Genomic DNA, 20149 nt, shown 5'->3' with positions numbered 1-20149 from the left:
GCGTCACATTTATTTTTCTTTAAATTGTATCGATTTGTAATGATGACAATATTTTTTTTAGAATCTGAAGGTTCCGGTGCCAGACGGCGTCGCGGCTGAACTGGGTAAGAAGGCGGTCAAACGTAGGAGAATGGCGCGTACGGCGAGTACGACGGGCGTTTGCGTTGTGCGCAGACAAGCGGCGGCTGGAGTTCGTCCCGGAGGACGTTTGCAAGCAGTTCACGCGGACTTTGCAGGACTCGCTGATGCCGGACCTGCACAAGAACCTGGACGACTTCAGGTCGGGTTTTGTGAAAACGTGACCTTGCCTGACCTTGCCTGACCTTGCGTGACCTTGCCTGACCTTGCCTGACCTTGCCTGACCTTGCCTGACCTTGCGATGTCATGCCGGACCGCAGACAGAAGCGCAGCATGGGTCTGACCCTGGCCGAGGACGAGCTGTCCAGGCTGGACGCCGACGCGGGTTGGGAGCGGGAATGTTCGTGCGCCGAACGCATCCTGGCCAAGATTGACGACATCCTGTGAGAAGATTCCCATTCTGCTTCTCGTGTATTATTTCTGCGTTGGCCAAAGCGTTCCTCAATCGTACCGTAAAGTATTATGAGAAGAGCAATGGAAATAGTCATCACGTTACTGACGGCCAATTTGCGGTTGCAGGTTAACATCTCAGCCCTCCGAGGAGGAAAAATGGTAGCACTTTTTTTTCTTTGCAATGTCGCGTCTGCCGAATTTGTCACGCAGCGTTTGTTTTTGTGCACGCGGCAGCCAAACCATGCAGTACGTCATCCTCACGTACATGAAGCACCTCGGCGTCAAAGTCAAGGAGCCTCGCGGCCTGGAGCACAAACGGGCGCGAATCAACTTCCTGCCCAAGATGAAGGTGCGAGCCCGGCCGCAAACCAAACACGCAACATCCGCGATGAGCGTCAACGCGAACGCACGTGCATACTTTCTGTATTTCTCGTTTTTTCCCCACAAACAGAAGAGCATCAAACCCGACAAGGAAGGCGAGGAGAAGGTGAAAAAGCCTCGCTTTCCCAGCATCCTGGTCCCGCCGCGCCGTCTGAGCCGAGTGGACTCCACTTCGGGTGAGCGGCGAAATCCGGCCCCGTCGGATGCTTGCGTCGTTCGTCCGCTTTCCGTCCAAAGCAGATTTTGCTTTCAAACAATTGAGTTCTTTTTTTTTTTACGTGTTTCAAGTGGGCAAGGCCGCGGAGGCGAACAAGCAGCGTTCCCCGAAGCTGGTCTCGCAGGCGTCTTTCGGGGTGCCCGAGCCGCCCGACTCGTCCCCTTCAAATTCCGCAAGGATGCGCGGGAATCGCCTCAGCGAGGGTTCCGACGTCTTCGGCGCCTCGTCCGCGCACAGCTCGCCCACCGCCGCGGCCTCGGACGCCAGCGGGCACGACTCGGACAGCAGTAGGGAACGCGTTGCGGATCCCTGCCGAGACGGATGACCATTCCCGTTTGGTTTTCCCCGCAGACACGTCTCCGTTCTGCATCCAACCCCGACCGGGCGAGCTTTTGGTGTGCGGCGACCAGCAAGATGGCGTCTGCGGCCCCACCAGTACGCAGTTTGACTTCCCTCCTCCCAACCTGGACCACTTACAAGAGGAGGGAGACCACGACGCCTTCAGGTGCAAATGCCCGCCTGGAGATACGAGCGCCATCGCATACTTTGACATAATACACGGCACACGGTTCGAGACCAAGTAAGAACGATCCGAGCGCTCGATGGCGGCAGTGAACAAAAGTTGAAAAGCCTGTTTGGCTTCATGCTAACGAACGTTGCAAAACAAACAAAAACGTAGAATGCGAAGCGCGACAGGCTAACGGACGTTAGCATGAAGCCAAACAGGAACGATCAAATTGAAAACAACCGCAAAAATGATGACTTTTGAATCATTTTAGTCATGAAAACTTTTAGCTTAATGCTAACACAATCCAGCACACCCGAGTCACGCTAATGAGTCATTGTAAAGTTCCAGGGAGTCGTTCGAAACCTTAACACGATAACATGATTCATTTGATCATATTATAATAATAATAACCATGATATCATTTTGTCTAATTAAGGTCCGCTCGCTTCATGCTGGGAAACGCGCTAATGTCAATTAGCATGAATGTGACAGCAACAACATTTGACATTGGCGCGGCGGCCATATTTTTGGGGATTTTCCACAGGATGGAGATGAGCAACGCGGCGGACGTGCCGAGCGAGGACGAGCAAGCGTGCGAGGCGGCGGGCGAGGACGAGCCGCTCAACTGGCAGAGCCTGGTGAGCCGCCATGTTCTGGCCGCGCTGGCGCCGCAGGAGATCAAGAGGCAAGAAGTCATCAACGGTGAGGCGGCCAATGCTGGTTAACGCCGGCCAACGTCGGCCAACGCCGGCCTCCAAATCAAAAACCACCGATTTTGCATTTGGAGACTGATCGTTAGCGGCACTGATATTTGACGCGTGTCTTTGACGCTATTAGGATGATGTCATGTGGCAACAATGATGCATTGTGGGTTCCCGTGTGACCGGTACATCCGGATTTCAACATTTGAGGCGGCATCGTGACATTGTTGTAAACGATAATCGGCCGTACGGATATTTGAAAGTGCGTTTTTTTGGTCCCACTTGCGCAGAGTTGTTCTGCACGGAGCGGGCCCACTTGCGCATGCTCAAGGTGCTGGACGGCGTGTTCTACCAGCGGCTGAGCCGGGACGCCATCTTGCCCCCGGACGACGTCAGGAGCATCTTCGCCAACCTGGACGACATCGTTGAGCTGCACGGTCAGCAAACGCTCGTCTTCAAACTCAAACATTGCATTTAAGGCTGAAGAACCGGTTTTTTTTTTTAAATCAAGGTTTTGGTCGTAGCAGAATTTTAGCCACTGACTTCCGCAAATGCTTTGCCAAACCTTTCCCCGCAGTTTCCTTGACGGAGCAAATGGCGGCCATCAGGAAGAGGAGCGAGACGTTTGTCATCGGTCAGATCGGAGAGGATCTCTTGGCTTGGGTACGAGCGCTAACGTAGCGCGCGGCGATATGGCGGCTACGGCGTTGCGATGGGGCGTCGCCACGGATGCTCGTGACCTCTAATGACCTGGGTTGCAGTTCAGCGGCGAGGAAGAGGAGAAGATTCGCCGCGCGGTGGCAACGTTCTGCAGCAACCAACCGTCTGCGCTGGAGCTCATCAAGGGCAAGAAGAAGAAGGACCAGAGGTTCACCTTGTTCATGCAGGTGAGGCGCGCGCGACACCCGCCGCCGCAACGCAACTCGGCCACGCCCCCTTTGTGTTTTTGCGCGCAGGCGGCCGAGAGCAACCGGCTGTGCCGCCGGCTGCAGCTCAAGGACATCATCCCCGTGGAAATGCAGCGAGCCACCAAGTATCCGCTTCTGTTGGACAAGATCGCCAAATGCACGCGTAAGAAAAAAAAAAGAAGAAGTCAGCCTTCCCTTTTCAATTGGATTTCTTAGCGACGACTTTCTTAAGTCAACTCTCGTTCTCAAACAACAACAAGAACGCTTTACAATGGAACGAAAACATCATTGGCGCACATTGACAACCGCGGTGGCGGCGAGCTACTTAAGTAGCCGCCGCTGGAAGGAAGCGTGGCTGCCAGTGCGCGCCTACAGCCCCTCCCGCCACCGCCAAACATTCGCACCTTCCTGTGTGAGTAGCAGCACATTGGCGTGTCAAGTGCCTTGCCCAAGGACACAAGGACACACGACTCGGGGACGGCCGACCTTCCCGGTGCTGAACGACCTCAGCCACGCTCGCCACAAATGATAAAACATTTCGGCACATTTTTAGATCGTCTTTTATTTTTAACAGATTTGGGGCATTTTTAGCACGCGCGCGCTAATGTTATTTGAACATTTGCAACATTTTGGGCATTTACCTTTTTCTAAGGGATCAAACATTTTGCTCGTCCTCATTTTCACACGTAAGTTTATTTTCTGTATTCTTATTTTTAGCCATCGGAGCTTTGCGAGGAATTGCCGTCGTGGCTAATTATCAGCGGCGGCGAACGGACGCTCGCCGTACGCCGCCCTGTGCGACGTGTCGAGTTGATGGTGCCGATGTTTGCAGAGGATGCGGAGGAGGCGGAGAAGGTCAACAAAGCGGCGGAATGCTGCAGGCAGATTCTCAAGCACGTCAACCAGGCGCTGAAAGAGGCGGAGAACAAGCAGGTAGAAGCCGCGCGCCGCCGCACGCCGCGCGCCGCACGCCGCACGTGGAACGCAAATCTCAAGTTACCTCCTCCAACCACAAAAGAGGCTGCTGGACTATCAGAGAAGGTTGGACATCTCGTCGCTAAAAGCCAACGAGAACCCGCTCATCGCCGAGCTGCGGGTGAGAAAAAAAAGAAAAGAAAAAGAAAAATGCCTCCGAGCGAGCCCAGTTTGTCTTTTGTCGGGACTGATCAAATGGTGACCGTCCTCCAGAATTTGGACCTGACCAAGCGGAAGATGGTCCACGAGGGACCGCTGTCATGGAAAGTCAACAAAGACAAACGAATCGGTACGGCACCATTTCGTCAATTGCACGCGTGACTTGAATTGCCAAAACTGAAGTGATTCTTTCAAAGAAAAAAAAAGTGGATTATAAAAACGCATTGAAAAAAAAGCAACACAAATTGTTAACCCCAAAAACGTTCATTATGAAAACACGATGACTGCAAACTTCCAAAGAAGTAAAAATGATATCAAAGAAAACATCAACTCAATTGTAACGCAAGATGGCGTCCGCGAATGCTGATTTTCCGTTTGCCGCCTTAGATGTGCACACGTTGCTGCTGGAGGACATTTTGGTGGTGCTGCAGAAGCAGGACGAGCGGCTGCTGCTCAAGTTCCACAGCAAGAACGCGGCCGGCGCCGCCGAGTCCAAGCTCAGCTTCAGCCCGCTCGTCAAACTGGCCACCGTCCTCGTCAGACCCGTGGCCACCAGTAATGATTGGCCGCCTCCTTATTGGCCGGCGCATTTTGCGGGCGTCGTTCGCTGACGACTTGCTTTGCTGCCATTTTGCGCCGCAGACAAAAAGTCCTTCTTCGTGCTGTCCATGTCGGAAAACGGGCCGCAGATCTACGAGCTGACGGCGCACAGCGTGTCCGAGCAGAGGACGTGAGTTGGGCCGGGGCGCGTTTCCGTGGCAACGGGCCCGCCTGCCTCCAATCCCCTTTTTTTGCCTCCGCAGGTGGCAATGTCTCATCACGCAGTGCGCCGAGTCCATGAAGGCCAACAAGGGTCCGAGTGGCGACGCGCCAGCCACGCCCACTCAGTGAGGAGCGCCACAACTCTTTCTGCTTTCGCTTTACCGCGGAACCTTTTTTTGTTTCACATTTTAGGGTTTAGAATGAGTCGAACGTCTTGTTTGTGCACGTCTTCTCTCAAATGTTTTTTTCAATCGTTTTTTAAATTAACAGTGATTTTTTTAAAACGTTTTTGTACATATTTTTTTTAATGGGCAGATTCTTCTTGATTTTTTGTTTTATTGTAAGATTTTATTTTTATAATGAATAAAGTTTTATTTCCATGATTTTTATAGTCATTTCTTTTTTGTTTCCTATGATGCCATTTGTAAAAAAAAAAAAAATGATGAAAAATGCTTTTTTTTTTTTTTACTTTACTAAGTTCGTATTTTCCATTCTGGGATTTTATATCTTTTTTTGTTCAGAATTCAAAATATATTTTACTTTTGGGCTTTATATGTTGTTGTTTTTTTAACTAAAACATTTCTAAAATGTTCCACATATTTATGTGTTACTTAAGAACGTTTTACTCTTCTTCTTTTTTTGATTTATTAATTTTTTTTTACTTAATTGTTTCGATATTTTGGCCAAAAATTGGTTATTAGAAAAATGTGTTTCTGAAAGCTATTCAAAATCGAATACGTAATTTTGTTTCTATAATGAACATCAGTTTTTTTTTTTTAGGATTATAGAATGATAAAATTACAGTTTGTGGTTTTCTGCGTTTCTTTCCTTCGCCAGAGGTGAGCAAGACGCCATCGAGATCATCAACTGCGCGTTGGACAAGCCCAACAAAGACGGCAGCGACACGTCGGGTAGTTGACGTCGTCCATTTGCATTCTTGCATCCTAATCATCGTTGCGGCGCACGGGAACCAAATGCAACCTTCGTATTCTTGTCAGACTCATCCGACATTCCGGCCCCTCCCGCGCCAAACGCCTTTGACGGCATCAAGTCGGAGGACGAGGATGAGGCCGAGGAGGAGGAGGAGCCTGAGGAGGGGGCGGCGTCCGTGGACGACCAGGAGGAAGAGGAGCGCGGGGTGGACGAGGAAGAGCTGGAGGCGTTCCTGGATGCTCAGCTGGAGGACGAGGACGGGGACGAGGACGAGGACGGGGAGGAGGCGGAGGTGGAAGCGGAAGCTTCGTCCTCTTCTTTGAACTCTCCATCCTCGTCCTCCAAAGCCGAAGAAGCTCTAAGGACGCGTAAGTCGAACCGGAACCTTTTTATGAAGAAGTCAAAATGCTAAAAAGACATTCTATAGTGTGACCAATGAGAGATTTTGACAAGATGTTAAGCGAAAAAAAGAAAAGGCTAGAAAATGTGTTTTGGACTGAAATCAACCTCCGAGATGTTGTTTGTTAACGTGACAATTTTGAAGATGATTGAATTGTTATCTTGAGCGCGGAAACTGCCGCATGTTGTTGCAGTGGCGCAGCTGAAGCAGCTCCTCTTCAACCACATGACCCAGGACGACCCCGAGGAGAGGACGGCGTCCCCGCCCCCGCCCCCGTCCCCGCGCCCGCCCAGCCCCTCGCCTGCCGCCGATGACGTCCAGACCCAACGTAACGGTACGCCTCTCATCTCTTGCACATTTCACATCTGAAAGGATCTTTGTGCAGTTTGTCACTTTTTAACTCGCCGCTGCCACCTCTGGCCCAAAGCGTAACTGCAGCTTGCGTGTTCACGCCGCAAATGGATCCACGGTGGCAAAAGCCGCGCAGAAAATGGAACGTTGAGACAAGCATGAAAAAGTCTCAACAAGGGTAACATTCAAGAAGACGACTCGTTTGGGCTTTTGATGTGAATGTTGAAGAAAAAGACATTCGTGTCGATACAAAAGCAAACATAAGGTTTGAATGTGACGTGAGCCTGAAGAAAACGTGTTTGTTTGGGTTTTTTCCTGGCTAAAGTTTAAAACAGAACCCATTGTGATTCCAAAGAACGTTCAAGAACACTACAAAGTCTGAAGCAATGCTCAAGAAAAGAAAGTTGAATTGGAAAACATCAGCAATGTTGCGGCGTCAAAAAACTCATTTGGGTGTCGAGCAAGCGAGACGCACGCGCCGATTACAAAACGTCTCATTCGGTTGACCATATTTTCATTTCCCCCAAAAAAGGACACTCAGCCTGACCTCGAGATACAAGATGGCAGACATTCAAACTATTTGAACACACGCCTCCTTCGTATGGGAAGAAAATCAAACAAAGTCGTACATTTTTTTGCTGCGCAATCTTTTATTTCTTTGAATTGACTTGGAGCGGCTTCGTACCGTTGGAAAACGATCCTTACGTTTTCCGCGCGTTGGTAATCGAGCTTTTTCAGAATCAGACTGGAGATCGTGAATCGAGTCCTTCGAAGGTTTTATTGATCAGAATATTGCGGACAAGTGACAAAGAAATGTCTGCAGTTCTGCCGCTCAGTGCGTCTTTTCAGCCGACATTTTCAACTATCTTGAAGAGCAGCATCATAAAAGCTCCAAATCCTTAAGCCCCGCCTCCCCGGGAACCAGCCCCAGTCCTGAGTTCGATACGCACGACGAGGGCGGGAAGCAGATCAGACTTTTTACACTTCTACAGCACATCATCCAAGACGCGTTGAGTTCAAACCCGGATCCTGGCCCATTGATGTGGAAACAGGCAAGGTCCGTTAGACATGATGACGTGAGCGGGAATCGGGACGGCGCTTAGAAAAGACATTCGCAGATAAAAGTTCTACTGAGGAAATAAGTACATTGAAACAGTTAGAATAAAAATGTAAAGAGAAGATTCTCTTCGGTACCGATGGCCTCCGTCCGGATCGGCAGCTCAACACTTGCCACTCAGCTAAAGTTCTGCGTTTGCCAGCCGCCGTCAACGTTGCCGTCAACGTTGCCGGCAACGTTGCCTCCATTTGCCGCACGACGGAAAACGGGCCATTTCAAAGCCGCCCGCCAAGAACGTCATAAAGTGAATCCGTCCTGTAAAAGAGCCCAATTGCTCACAAAATCAAGCTAGCAATAGCAAACAACACGTCAAGCGCATCGAAGCCAAGCTTTCCTTTTTCAACCATTCTTTGTGAAAAGCACGAATAATTCTTTGTCCCTTACTTTGCTGAAGATTCGGCAGCCGACGCGTTTTCTGCCGTCCTTCAAAAGATGGCGTGAAAATAGTTTGGTGTTCAAAAAAGTCACGTCCAAAGACGCCGCCAATTTGTGGGTTTTCGTGTGACGTCGTTGTCAAGAAGTTGCATTCAAGGCAACGCAAATTGCTCGTTTGAATGCGTGCCTTTGATTTGAACTCATTTTTAGGAAAGAAATGTTACGCCGAAAAACAGGACTCGTTTGTGGCGTCGCTGTGAAGTCACGTTGAAGACGTTCACGTTCGGAATTTGAACCCAAGTCACGTTGAAAACGAACTTTGACGTTAGCGTCGAGTCTGGAAAGACGCCGGCTGCAAAAGGAGGAAGCACAAGTTGGACGCCCTCAAGCGTGTTCACGTGACGTCACGTCCCGCAGGCGCAGCGGATCCGGGCGTCGCTTGCCACGTGGACGAGGACCAGGACCAGGACCTGGACCTGGACCAGGACCAGGACCAGGACCAGGACCACACAGCGGTGGGCGCCATGGACATGAGCAAGCTGCTGTCGTCGGAGAACGGCGGGAGACCGAACCTCAGCAGACGCTTGATGACTCACCTGCGCCTCCTGCAGGCCGACCTGCAGTACCTCAAGGTACGCCAACACGCTCAACTTCCTGCTTGCTTATTTGGACAAATGCACAGACGGCCTTTTCCGACATTTTGCTAGCCTTTCCGACACTTCGTTTTTTTTAAATTACAATCATAACAAGAGCAATGGAGAACATATTTTCCCAAGCGTTGAGCAATCCCCGTTGACATTTTGGAAAGGTTGGATTTCTTTCCAGAGTTTGACGGCCTTCGGGCTTTGGCGCCGAAAACAAAACCAAATGGCGAGGATCCCGTCAAACACTTGACATGTAGATTTTGGTTCCCGTCTTCAAGGCGCCGCACGTCAGCAACTCCTCAAAATGCTCGACACAAAAAGCCAGCAGAATCTTTGACATCTGCAAACTTAAGTGGAAGGCAGAGTTCAAAGTAAACACGCTGAAGCTGCACTTAGCTGTTATGCTGCACACGAACGGAGTCAAGTCGGCCGCCAACCTTTCTTTAAGACCTTTTTTTTGGTCCCCCTTTTGAACGATTATTCTTTCGTAAACGTTGCCGTCTGATGTCGGAACTTCGTCGATGCGCGTTCTTGGACTACTTTGACTTTTTCCGGGCTTTTGCTTGTGAATGTTGCTCGTTCGTGGTGTCAAGCGCCGGCCTCGCGTTTCAACCCGCCGTACGCTTTTAACGTTAAGACTTGATATCGCAGGAAGTGGAGCTGAAGTACACGCGGCTGCTGCCGGCGCCGAGCGACGCGGCGAGCGACGCGGCGAGCGACGCGGCGAGCGACGCGCCGGCCCGCTGGGACAACGGTGCGTTGGGTTGGCGCTCGCCGTCCTTTCCAGACCTTGTGACTGACGGCTAACGATGTGTGCTGTTGAGCGCTTTTGCAGACGGGCTTCAGTGACGACGCCCTCGCCGGCTTTGGGCCTCCGCAACCAACGTTTCCTCTCACTGCCGTCGAGCCACGGAAGAAAACTCAAGCCGGCGGACAAAACGGGGGCCATTTTCACAATTTCAGCACGGGACGAGTACAACAACCTTGTGGGTGGACGGCGTGCAAAATGCTTCTCTCGCTTTGACGACATTATTGTTATCGTCACAAACAAACATTCGCAAGCCGCAAGACTGCACGTGACAATTTGATCACCTTTTTTCCGGAAAATTTGTTGTTCAAAAAAAACTCTTTCAAACCTTTAAAAACAAGTTTGTTGTTAAAAGTCTTACTTTAAAAATTAACTTATGATTTTTCTATCCTGTGTTCATTTCATAACATGCAAACAGAGGCTAATTTACTCACACGCTATTAATCATTTAGTTGTATTTATTTTTGTGTGCACCGTCTATTAAATAAAAAAAAGACGCTCATCTTTTTGCTTGACTTTCTTGCATTCTGAACACTTTCAACTTTTGTCACACACACAAAAATAATCAACAATAATTAACTTTTTGTTAAGTCTTGTAAAATGACAACAACAAAAATAAAAACATTTTGTGTGAAGATTTGATGGGGGAAAAGTTACAACAGCCAAATAATAGTGCTATGAGAAAAAAAAATAGTCAGCTCAGCATTAAATCGTATTATTGAGGAGAAAAGTAAAAAGCTCAAATATGACAAGGAAAAAATATTTTCCCAAGTAGTATTCCTAGAATGAAAAAAAAAGCCAACTAGAAATAAAAAGTGTCAACATGACAAGAAAAAAAGGAATTTCCACCCTTGGTTCTGAAATGTGATGTGAAAATGCCGACTGGATTTCGACAATCGGCAAATTGTTGAAGAAGCTTTTGAATGCAAATGAGACGAATCACATTTGGCCAGAAATCCATTTTTTTTATAGAAAATTTGAACAAGTGGATACAGAACAGGCTATTATGCGTATCAAAAAATACATACATAAAAGGAAAAAAATAAATGAATCTTATCTTTTCTATCTGAAGCAGACGTTCAAGTTAGCTGATGAAATGTAAAAGGCACTAAATGTACAACATTCCAGTTTTAGATTTCTTTTCAAACAAGAGGCCAAAGTCATTCCGAGATGAGAATACAAAAATAAAAATCACAGGGCAGGTTTTTGTCTTCCGTATTTAAGACGTAGTGCACTCTTCTTCTTTTTCTTCTTCTTCTTTTTTTGTACTTTATTTTACAACAAACAAAGACACTATCGAATAGAACAACTATTTAGCACACACAAAGTCGAAAAGCATAGCTAGGACCGTCCGTCTTTTTATAATTTATACTTTACATCACCACGTGGACGACGGCAACACGCACAAGCACAAGCGCGCGCGCACACGCACGCACGCATACAGCCACCAGCAGCTCAAAACCACAAACTGGGAAAACGACAGAAAAAAAACCCGACTTGTCGTCCAAGTTGTTGTTTTTGGGTGAAGACGTTGCAGTAACTTGTAAAAGATGGCAGTGCCTGCAGTAGTGAAGCAGCGAGTTCACATGCTATGCTAACATGCTATGCTAACATGCTAAGGACACCAATCACATCAAACATTAAAAATCGGACTTAATTCTCAGAAATTCAGAGTTTTGGATGTTCACTCGTAGTGGAGAAACGCCTAAAGAATTATATATATATATATATATATTTTTTTTTTTGATAAGTTGTAATGCAATTTGTCATCCACATTGACTTGAATTTTATTCAACACTTAATGTCAATTTCTTCTATTTTTGAAATAAAATAAATTGTGTTGTGACAATTGTTTCGTAATAAACGTACACCTGTTCTCATAGTCTAGGGGGAAAATAGGCAGATTTTTTTTCTTATGATAGTGGTTGGCATTTTTTTTTAAAAACAAAATTGTAATATTTTAAGAAAACGTTTTTCTTAATGTCCATCGATATCTCATTAACATGCAAATGCTGACCTCTGGTGGCTCCTCTTAGTCACTACACGTCACTCCTGCAGGCACAGCTTGGACCACCCAAAAATGAGGCGAAAAGGGGCGGGGCATGCTCATGAGCCTGGAATGCACTCGGAGTAAACAGTCACGCATCCGTGACGTCACGGCACGCGATAACGTGACGCATCACGCACAGGGGATGACGCGTCAATTTGGCGTCACCGGAACGCGGAGGATGAACACGTTTGGCCCGTTTATATTATTATTATTTAAAAATAAATACAAAATAAAGCTCGATGCTTACACGTCAACAAGCATTTTTTGGTTATAGAATCATCACGTTAGTAGATTGCATGCAAACAGCATTTGCGCCTCAAGAGAACATTTGCCTTTTACTTTCAACATGCAAAATAAAAACAAAATAAGTTAAACAAATGTATAGATATGAATTTTCCAGTTGTTTTCTGGTTAAACGTTCTAATGGGGCGCGGAAGGACGACATCGACATGCTTCGACTTTCACGGTCACGTGAGTTGTCAGGCCACCGTGAGCGGCTAAAGGCTAAGCTACATGCAAAGTGGTTTACTTCAAAACAACAACAACAACAACAACAACAGTGGAATCTCAACAAGCAAAAACAAAAGGCATTTGTTGTGTGAATATTATGGGGGGGAAATCCCGATTTTTAAAAAAAAAAAAAAAGGAAAAAGTACTACATTTTACGTTGGCATTTAGCAAAATTGACAAATCGTATTTATTTAAAAAAATAAAGTCTGATTATGCGAGTAATATTGCTGAGATTTTTAAAGGAGAATTATGGTTGTCACGTCTGCAAAGTGTGAAGTTTCACTCATTTGACATTTTGGATGGTATCAATATTTTATAAATGAAGTGACGCGATCTCGCATTGCTTGCAATTTATAATATTACAAAAAGGTTCGTATTATTGTGCCGATCGTCTATTACATTAAAGTTCTCAATTTGTACACATTTAGCTTTTCAAATCTCACTTGTAATATTACTACTTTATTTATTTAGATGATAAAAAAAAAGAAAAAAAGATCAGATTGCAAAATTGTTGCCTGAATACTTTTTGCAACAAAAGTTGCTTTGTGGTGACTTTTTTGTTTTGACAATTTTGCAAAAGCGAAAGGACGTTAGAAATATGACAAAATGTCGCCGGTAGTTTGACAACAATTACATGACGATAATCAAAGGAGTCGTTTTCATGCATTTCACTTTTATGATACTTGAATAAATCATGTTTAAAGTTGATCTGCAGTTTATCCTAGCGCTAAAATGTAAGAGTTTGAGATTGTAAATAAATAAAAGTCGCTTGAGATTCCACTGCATTGTTATGAATGCTGAATATCATCATTATGACGACTTCCACGTCCTGCTGACGTCATCCGGCGGCTCCGATTTGCCATTTTGCCGCTGGTGACAAACGTCACGGTTTTGGAGGGACGGGCGCGACTGAGCAAGATTTGCATTTTGTCCTTTTGAACAATGCGGTCTTCTTTAAAGGGGACACATTGTGGACATTTTCGCACCTTCGTCTTCCAAAATGCCACAAAAAGTCACTCCAATTCTTGCAAGTGACTTTTGCCGGCTCGCATCATCGTTGTCATGGTAACGACTTTCGGACAACCGGCAAGCCAAAATTGTGCATAACGCGTCTCCTTCAAAGTAGCTTCTGACGGTGCCGGTTTTTTAAATTGCTCGCAAGAAATATTTCCGTCAGCTTTCAAAGCATTTTTTCTATTTTCCCGCTTCGTGACATCATCGCGCACTTTTGTTCCGTATTTCCTGACGTGAAAATGTCAAACAATTGCAACCTGTTCAAAAGTCGATGTTTTTTTTTTTTAAACCGTAGTCACGGGTCATAAAATGTTTAAAACAATGTACAGTTCAGCAAAACAATTGTTTGGCTGCGGAAGGAATGTGGAAAGCTTCTGCAAATGTCTGCCCGTGTCCAAACGTGCGGCAGTTTGACGCCGGCATATTTCCAAACGACCCAATAATGACAAAACAACGGGAGCGCACGCCGAGCGGAAGTGACGGCAGAGGACAAAAAAGAAAGACAGAAGAAAAGGAAAGGCGTCCCCGCATACACAAGCGAGCGCACCCGACAGCACCGGGTACGAGAGGTCCGATACTTGACTGCCGGCGTGTGTTTTGGACTTTTTTTGTCGTGCGTCCCCCCCCCCAGTCCGTTTCAGTTTTTGCGAATGTCGGCGTAGACCACCGGCTCCATCTTGTGGAAGGAGTTTTTGCTGCCCGAGTGGTCCAACTGGACGTATATCACCGGGCCCTGCCACAAACACAACACTTGCCGTCATTTCATTGCCGGCAAAAGCCAACAAAGCTGACGCTGAGCATCACTTTTAAGCCCCTCCCCCTCCCCCTCCCCCTACCTTTAGATTGACATGGCTGGGGTGTGCTTGGGTCCCCTGGGCTCCTACCTGCACTTGACCCGAGGGGCCGGTACTCGCGGGGCCCTCCGGCTTGGACTCCGTCTTCTTGATGGGCTGCGGAGGCCGGGCGTGCGCACTTTCCAAGTTTATACAGCTAGTTTGGGGTTACGGTTTGGCCACGGTGCGGTTGTTGCACGATGGACAGACCAGGACAACACGGACACACACAATGGGGGGGGGGGGGGGGGGACATGAAAATGACTGAGTGGTGAGAAGGCGGGGCATCGAAGCCAGATGTACGAAATATTTGCACTCCACATTAGTCTCAAAAATTCCAGGATCAAATCATTCCCCAGAGTCCACTTCTATGCCTTTCTGTGACTCTTCCAGTCTTTCTGTTGCAACCTGCTGATGACATCATAAGACATTTGGATTTTGGCCCGTTTCACCCCCCCCACCCCCCGCCGAGTGCACGCACTCTTCCGGTTCCTTTTGCAACCCGCCGACCAGCAGATTCCAACAGTGAGACGAGCGAGACTCAGAAAGACAAAATAATGGACGACGTCCTTGCTTATCGAACCGTTGACATTATTGTACTGCAATTTCAGTTGCAAGCAAAATATAGATTTTTTGGGGGCGACGAGTGAATATTCACTGTCGTTCTTCCTGCAATTTGAAGACAATTAATAAATCAATAAATTCATGGATGGATGGAACTTTCTTGTTTTCACATTCCAGGTGACGTTTTCAACTGAAGTCGGGTACACGCATACCGAAAATCAGGCCAATTTGGAGTGATGATCCCGTCTTGTGGATTTTGATATCATAATACGATGCATGGGATTGATGGCGCGCTTTCCTTTCTGGAAACTCAAAGACGCGCCCCAATTTTTCATTATTCGCGCACACATTCACACGGTGGCGGCGGTAAACGACTGAAGTGGCCGCAGCTGTCCCGGGCTGACGGAAGCGCGGCTGCCGGTGTGCGCCTACGGCCCCTCCCGCCACCACCAAACCTTCGCACCTTCCATGCTCCAGTGCGAGTAGCAAGTGCCTTGCCCAAGGACACAAGGGCACGCGACTCGGGGAGAGCGGGGATCGAACAGCCGACCTTCTGCTTGCCGAGCGAGCGTCTCTGCACCCGAGCCACGCCCGCCAGTGACATCACAAACAGCAACTGGTTGCGTTGACTTTCTTCAACGTTTCATTCAGCGCAATTATTTGCAACAGAAAAGCTAACAGCGAGCTTGAAATTTCTCCTTTGTATTTTCCAGCTGTCGGATGCCTTGTGGCGGCTCCGCGCTGCCTCTCACAGGTCACTCTTGGTAATGCAACATCCATTTTTCCCAGATATGCGTGTAACCCGTTTTCATGCACTTCAACTAGCGGCGAGCGACGTCAACATGCTTAACTGATTGATCAGGCCAAGTTAGCGTGCAGCGGGTTAGTGCGTTGGACGAGCGGGACAAACAATGACGTTGAGAAACAAAAAGAGGGATGCGAGCGGGCGAGCGAGCGGCAAACGGCAACCCCAAAGATGGCCAATGACCGCGGCGGAACGGTCGCCACGCACGTGTTAATAATGCGGCTGAAATGTCATCCAATATTTGTTTGCACCAAGCGCTCCGTTCAGTTTGCTTCCCAGATTGCCAAGAAACCCAGCAGCCATGCAATGTGTTAAGAGGCGTACGTAGTTTTAGACCAATCACAGTCGGCGTTATTCACGTAGAAACTTCAGTTTTCACAATCAGCTTGAAATGCACGTGAACCTTTACAGGTGAACTTTGACCTTGAACGAACCGTTGAGTCCTTTTTTGCCCAACTTGCAAAACGGGCCTGAACGACGGAACTCACAAGCGGTCGCGAACGTCCGCTTCCGTGCCTTTCTGTGAGTCTTCCAGTCTCTCTGCTGCAACACGTTGACACTCCCAACGAGGTTTCAGACCCGACGTCGTCGGAGGGAAGTCGCCAGCGAGCTTGTCGCGTCATCAACAGCTCGCAACACAAACAAGACGAGTCCACCCGACAGGAGGAGGAGCGGGGGGGCAGTGAAGCGGCAGTAAAACAGGCCACAATCCATCTTTTCGGGGCTTATTGTGTCCAATTAAGTTCACCTGTAAAGCTTTTAGTGCATTTTAGTCTCATAGTGAAATTTCACAACAAATCCCAATTTCCCAAACCGTTTTTTTTTCTTCCCACGAGTCTTGTAGTCCAAGCGGTTTGAATAATAATGGCGGCCCCACACCCAAAAAAAAGACGCAAGTGGCGTCACAAGGGTGCGAAAAGACGGGCGACCTACCCTTGATAATCGTGGCGGTTGTGAAGCACCTTCATGACGGCGCAGGCGGCCACCAGGACGAGCACCAGCAGCGCCAAAACCCCGCACACCGATCCCACGATGACGGCCATGTTACTCCGAGGAAGAGACTCTGCGCAAACACCCACAAACGCCAGTCAGTTGGTGCGCGCGTGTTTGTTAGCCTGGTATGCTAGCTGCTACTGATAAACATCATGTGAACGTGCAGCCCTTTCTGCAACATGGCCGACGACGATCGTGGACGTGCTCGAGGCGTGGCGTTCTTGCGGCATGCCTACGTCATGACAAAGGCCGTCTTCGGGACGTCCCATTTGGGGATTTTGGCTGCCATGACGCGCGTCAAATCCCGCCGGACGTTGGCGTCAAAGGTTTTTTGTTTGTGATGTTTTTCACATGTTGCTTGCGTGGAATGTTCTCAAGCGAGTCGCCACACGCAGACGCACGCTTGGCGGGAGCGGACGACACGCACGCACAAGAATGTGGAGCGCCGGCACAGCGGCGAGGTACGCCGCGCTCCGACTTTGGCGCGCTCGATGACAACAAATCCACGGCAACGTGTTGGACTGAAGCGAAACACAACTGAAGTGCACTTTGTCAGTCATTCTTTCACGCAGCACTAGAGGGCGCCCTGAGATGTTTTGCGACTTAATGTACTTTTGTCACCTCTGGAGACCACGCGCAGCTCGGTCCGAGCCGGCGTGCCGGTGAAGTCGGGCGGATTCTTCACGTCGCAGAAGTAGGTGCCGTTGTCGCTGAACTGCGCCGGGTTGAGCCGTATGGACACGTCCCTCTTGTTGATGTCGCCGATGAACTGCACCCGATCTTTGAACTCCTTTGACAGGGGGGCCGCGTTCCCGTTGTAGAAGTAAAAGAACTGCCACAACACAGAGGGGGGGAGGGAGGGAGGGAGGGAGGGGGGGGGGAGGGAAAAGTCAGGATTCTCTTTGGGTGTTGGGACCGCGTGACTCGTAATTGAGGCCAAAATTGCCGACGATTGACGTGACGAATTGAAAAGCTGTCCATTGATTTTTGCACTTTTCCAGCCAGTCATTCATTTCATCACGTTGCGCAACACTGAGCCGCATTTGGGACCAACGTTGGGACGAGGCGGCCTTCGGAGACGCCGGAAGCTCGTTCAGGTCTTCGGCCCTCTAACCCGACTCACCGTTTGCGGCGCCTTGGAGAAGCGGGTGTCGGGTTGACTGGACTGGAAGTTCCAGGCGACGGTCACGTCGCTGCTGATCACCTCGTTGGACTTGAAGGTGCAGCGCAGCACGCACGCCGTCCCGTTCTCCACCATCACCTCGGGTTCCGTGTAGATGTCGATGGCCAGCGTCGGCGTCCGGCCTGGAAGACAATCGAACATCACTTTGGCGAACCAAGAAGATCCGCTTGTCCCAGTAAAGGCGCGGCGTGCTTGCTGCGAGCGCTTTGTCGCGCTGCAGTTGGCGCTAAAACCGGCCCACAAAACGGACGCACATGAATCATTTTGGAGTTGTCACCCAAATTGGAATGAAAGCCGTTAGCGCTAACATGTTCAGTCACGCGAGACCGTCGAGACCGTCAAACGCAAACCTGCGTTGATGCTACGCTAGTCGAGTGAAGTCCTTTCTATTTATAAAGCGCCTTCAAACAAACGCAGAACGTTCACAACCAGCCATTTTGTTGCCATTCCGACATCGTCTTCGAGATGAACGGGGACAGAATCGGTCTCCTTTCAACAGTCGAGCAAAGACGCGATCGCGACATGCAGGACGTCACGCAGTCTTCAAATAACGCTTTACACTTAAAAGGTGTCACTTACGACTAATAGCAACACATAAATAAGTAAAAACAACATGAAATACAATGAAAGCAAATATTTGATCAAGCAAAGGCAAGAAACTGAAGAGGGATTATGTATTGGATAGCAAGTGCAGTTCAATTATATTTAACTTGACATAGCAACACATTTGCATTTCATCTTTAAGAGACGTTTGTCCAACATTTTCGGATCCAACTTGTATGCACATCACCTTTGAACTCAATCATTATAAGCACCCGTGCGGTGTTGCTGTTTTTGTTCGCAACACCAAATAAAAACAGGGAAGCGAGCCTTCGTCAGCCGTTTTGCTGCTATCGGGCCCGTCAAACTGCCAAAAGTGGCGCGCGGAATCCATATTTGTTTGCCGCTCGCCTCCGAGCCAAAACCGCTTGCAATAAGAACGTATCCCAACGCGACGCATCGTTGCCTCAAGTGCTGAGACGGCAACTGTCATCATAATGCAAATACACAAAAGTGGTTGATCCACGGCAAACAAACATACCTCATTGACACCAATTGTTACTTTATTAGCACGGCGATCTTGTGGCATTTTAGAGCTTTTGAAAAAGGCCGCAAATAAGTGATAGCTCGTAACGGCAAATAGAAGCGATGAATCGTGAGCCCCAAATAGGCAGAGGCTCGTTTGTAAATACTTTAATAAAACAAAGTATTTACGATGTCGTATTATGACCGATTGCGCGATTCCCATTTGCCACCGCGGTTGTGATGCTGCCCATCCAATCTCTTATCCTCACTAGTTCGTAATGATATCATTCATACATGATATGAAACGTATCAGTTGCTGCATATTTGCTGTAATAAGTCTCATGCAATTTGCAAACAACCAACTGCATCGCATCAGTCATTTCCATGCATCCTTGTGACATATCGGCAATGTATCGCCAATGTTATCAATTTGTGTCGACGCATATTGGAAGCAATATCGCAGTATGGACGGCAATGATCGTGTTGTGGATGCGGTGCCAGCTTGTCGATGCTAAACTCGCACAATCGGATGAAATGAGCCATTTTCAACAATATGCTGTTGTGAAAGGCAAGAAGATGAAAACAACATGCTGCGGATTCCCTGACGTAAGCGATCGTTGCTGCCCGATAAATGTATTCGTCCAAAAGAGAAATTCACGAGCCAGGGACAGAAAGACGCAGTTGCATTTAGGGATGAAAGGAATCAAGAAAAGGAAGTCAAAAGACACACGATTGTCTCCGCTGGAAAGAAAGCGTGCCGCCGCGAGGACTTGAGTCAGGGACGTGTTTGTGACTTTCCTTTTCGTCGTTGTCACCGAGTGTTGCGATCCATTTCTCCACAAAACAGACTCAAGCGCCGAGCAAAGGTGCTCTTAATTCGGGAAATGGGAGCAGTTTGACGATTTGTGCCGCCCCGCAGAGGCCAACGAGGCTTGTTCGTCTTTCGCTGCGCTTTAGTCCAAAACCTCGCTGGCTCACTTCCTATCAGGGCGTCGGGTCGAGATGACGAGGCTTCGAAATCGAACTGGGCCGAGGACGAGTTCGGCGGAGTTAATTAGGGCTAAATATGGGACATCAATGAGGGAAATTGCGTGAAGGTGTTGCCCGTGCGTGATACTCGAGACAACGTCGTCGAGTGTCCTGAAATCACAAAACCCACCCGGTGGGGGGGGCACAACACATTTCTCCAACAAACTGCACTCACCTGCGAGAATTAGAACCACAAATCCGGTTAGTAAAACACGCCTGGGAAGCGTATCGTGCCGTTTATGCTCCATTGTGTTGTTAGAAAGCGGGGAGTTTGTGATTTTTCCCCCCCACCCTCTTGAGAGAAGCGTCGTCGTCGTCTTCTTCGAGGGTGAA

At 48.3% G+C, this 20149-nt stretch overlaps 2 protein-coding genes and 1 long non-coding RNA gene across 9 annotated transcripts in view; 1 reads left to right on the top strand and 2 right to left on the bottom strand.

The window, feature by feature from the left end:
- Positions 1-10272, top strand: part of arhgef12b (Rho guanine nucleotide exchange factor (GEF) 12b) — a 22987-nt gene extending 12715 nt beyond the window's left edge. For 4 of the 5 annotated variants that reach the window (XM_086057649.1, XM_086057650.1, XM_086057652.1 and 1 more), the window contains 24 exons: positions 62-104; positions 175-280; positions 399-521; positions 658-690; positions 766-880; positions 983-1088; positions 1201-1416; positions 1481-1634; positions 2182-2339; positions 2629-2775; positions 2916-3001; positions 3100-3225; positions 3295-3409; positions 4079-4179; positions 4265-4342; positions 4435-4510; positions 4768-4935; positions 5023-5110; positions 5184-5267; positions 5980-6053; positions 6141-6443; positions 6669-6809; positions 8736-8950; positions 9614-10272. In XM_086057649.1, coding sequence (XP_085913775.1) covers positions 62-104; positions 175-280; positions 399-521; positions 658-690; positions 766-880; positions 983-1088; positions 1201-1416; positions 1481-1634; positions 2182-2339; positions 2629-2775; positions 2916-3001; positions 3100-3225; positions 3295-3409; positions 4079-4179; positions 4265-4342; positions 4435-4510; positions 4768-4935; positions 5023-5110; positions 5184-5267; positions 5980-6053; positions 6141-6443; positions 6669-6809; positions 8736-8950; positions 9614-9769 — 3012 coding nt within the window. In that variant the 3' untranslated portion in view covers positions 9770-10272. The remainder of the gene's footprint in view (positions 1-61; positions 105-174; positions 281-398; positions 522-657; positions 691-765; positions 881-982; positions 1089-1200; positions 1417-1480; positions 1635-2181; positions 2340-2628; positions 2776-2915; positions 3002-3099; positions 3226-3294; positions 3410-4078; positions 4180-4264; positions 4343-4434; positions 4511-4767; positions 4936-5022; positions 5111-5183; positions 5268-5979; positions 6054-6140; positions 6444-6668; positions 6810-8735; positions 8951-9613) is intronic. The other variant, XM_086057651.1, reaches the window with a different exon arrangement.
- On the bottom strand, positions 7586-8882 carry LOC147161297 (uncharacterized). 2 transcript variants are annotated; one of them, XR_015090381.1, is made up of 3 exons: positions 8328-8882; positions 8021-8198; positions 7586-7924 (listed from the first exon to the last, which is right to left on the bottom strand). It is a non-coding gene; the product is annotated as an uncharacterized LOC147161297 (long non-coding RNA). The 2 variants fall into 2 exon arrangements; XR_015090380.1 differs by having other exon boundaries at positions 8021-8882.
- mpzl1l (myelin protein zero-like 1 like) lies at positions 10211-20149 on the bottom strand. 2 transcript variants are annotated; one of them, XM_086057663.1, is made up of 6 exons: positions 19992-20149; positions 17663-17844; positions 17161-17371; positions 16480-16609; positions 14181-14334; positions 10211-14077 (listed from the first exon to the last, which is right to left on the bottom strand). In XM_086057663.1, exons 1-6 carry the CDS (start codon positions 20062-20064, stop codon positions 13982-13984), a joined length of 846 nt encoding a protein of 281 aa, XP_085913789.1. In that variant the 5' UTR covers positions 20065-20149; the 3' UTR covers positions 10211-13981. The 2 variants fall into 2 exon arrangements, with proteins under 2 accessions (XP_085913789.1, XP_085913791.1); XM_086057665.1 differs by having other exon boundaries at positions 14229-14334.

This window comes from Leptonotus elevatus, chromosome 16, assembly GCF_054856555.1.
Source record: "Leptonotus elevatus isolate MCC_2025b chromosome 16, RoL_Lele_1.0, whole genome shotgun sequence".
NCBI lineage: Eukaryota > Metazoa > Chordata > Actinopteri > Syngnathiformes > Syngnathidae > Leptonotus > Leptonotus elevatus.
The sequence above is the reverse complement of the archived record's forward strand: the minus strand, read 5'-3'. Positions and strand labels throughout refer to the sequence as shown.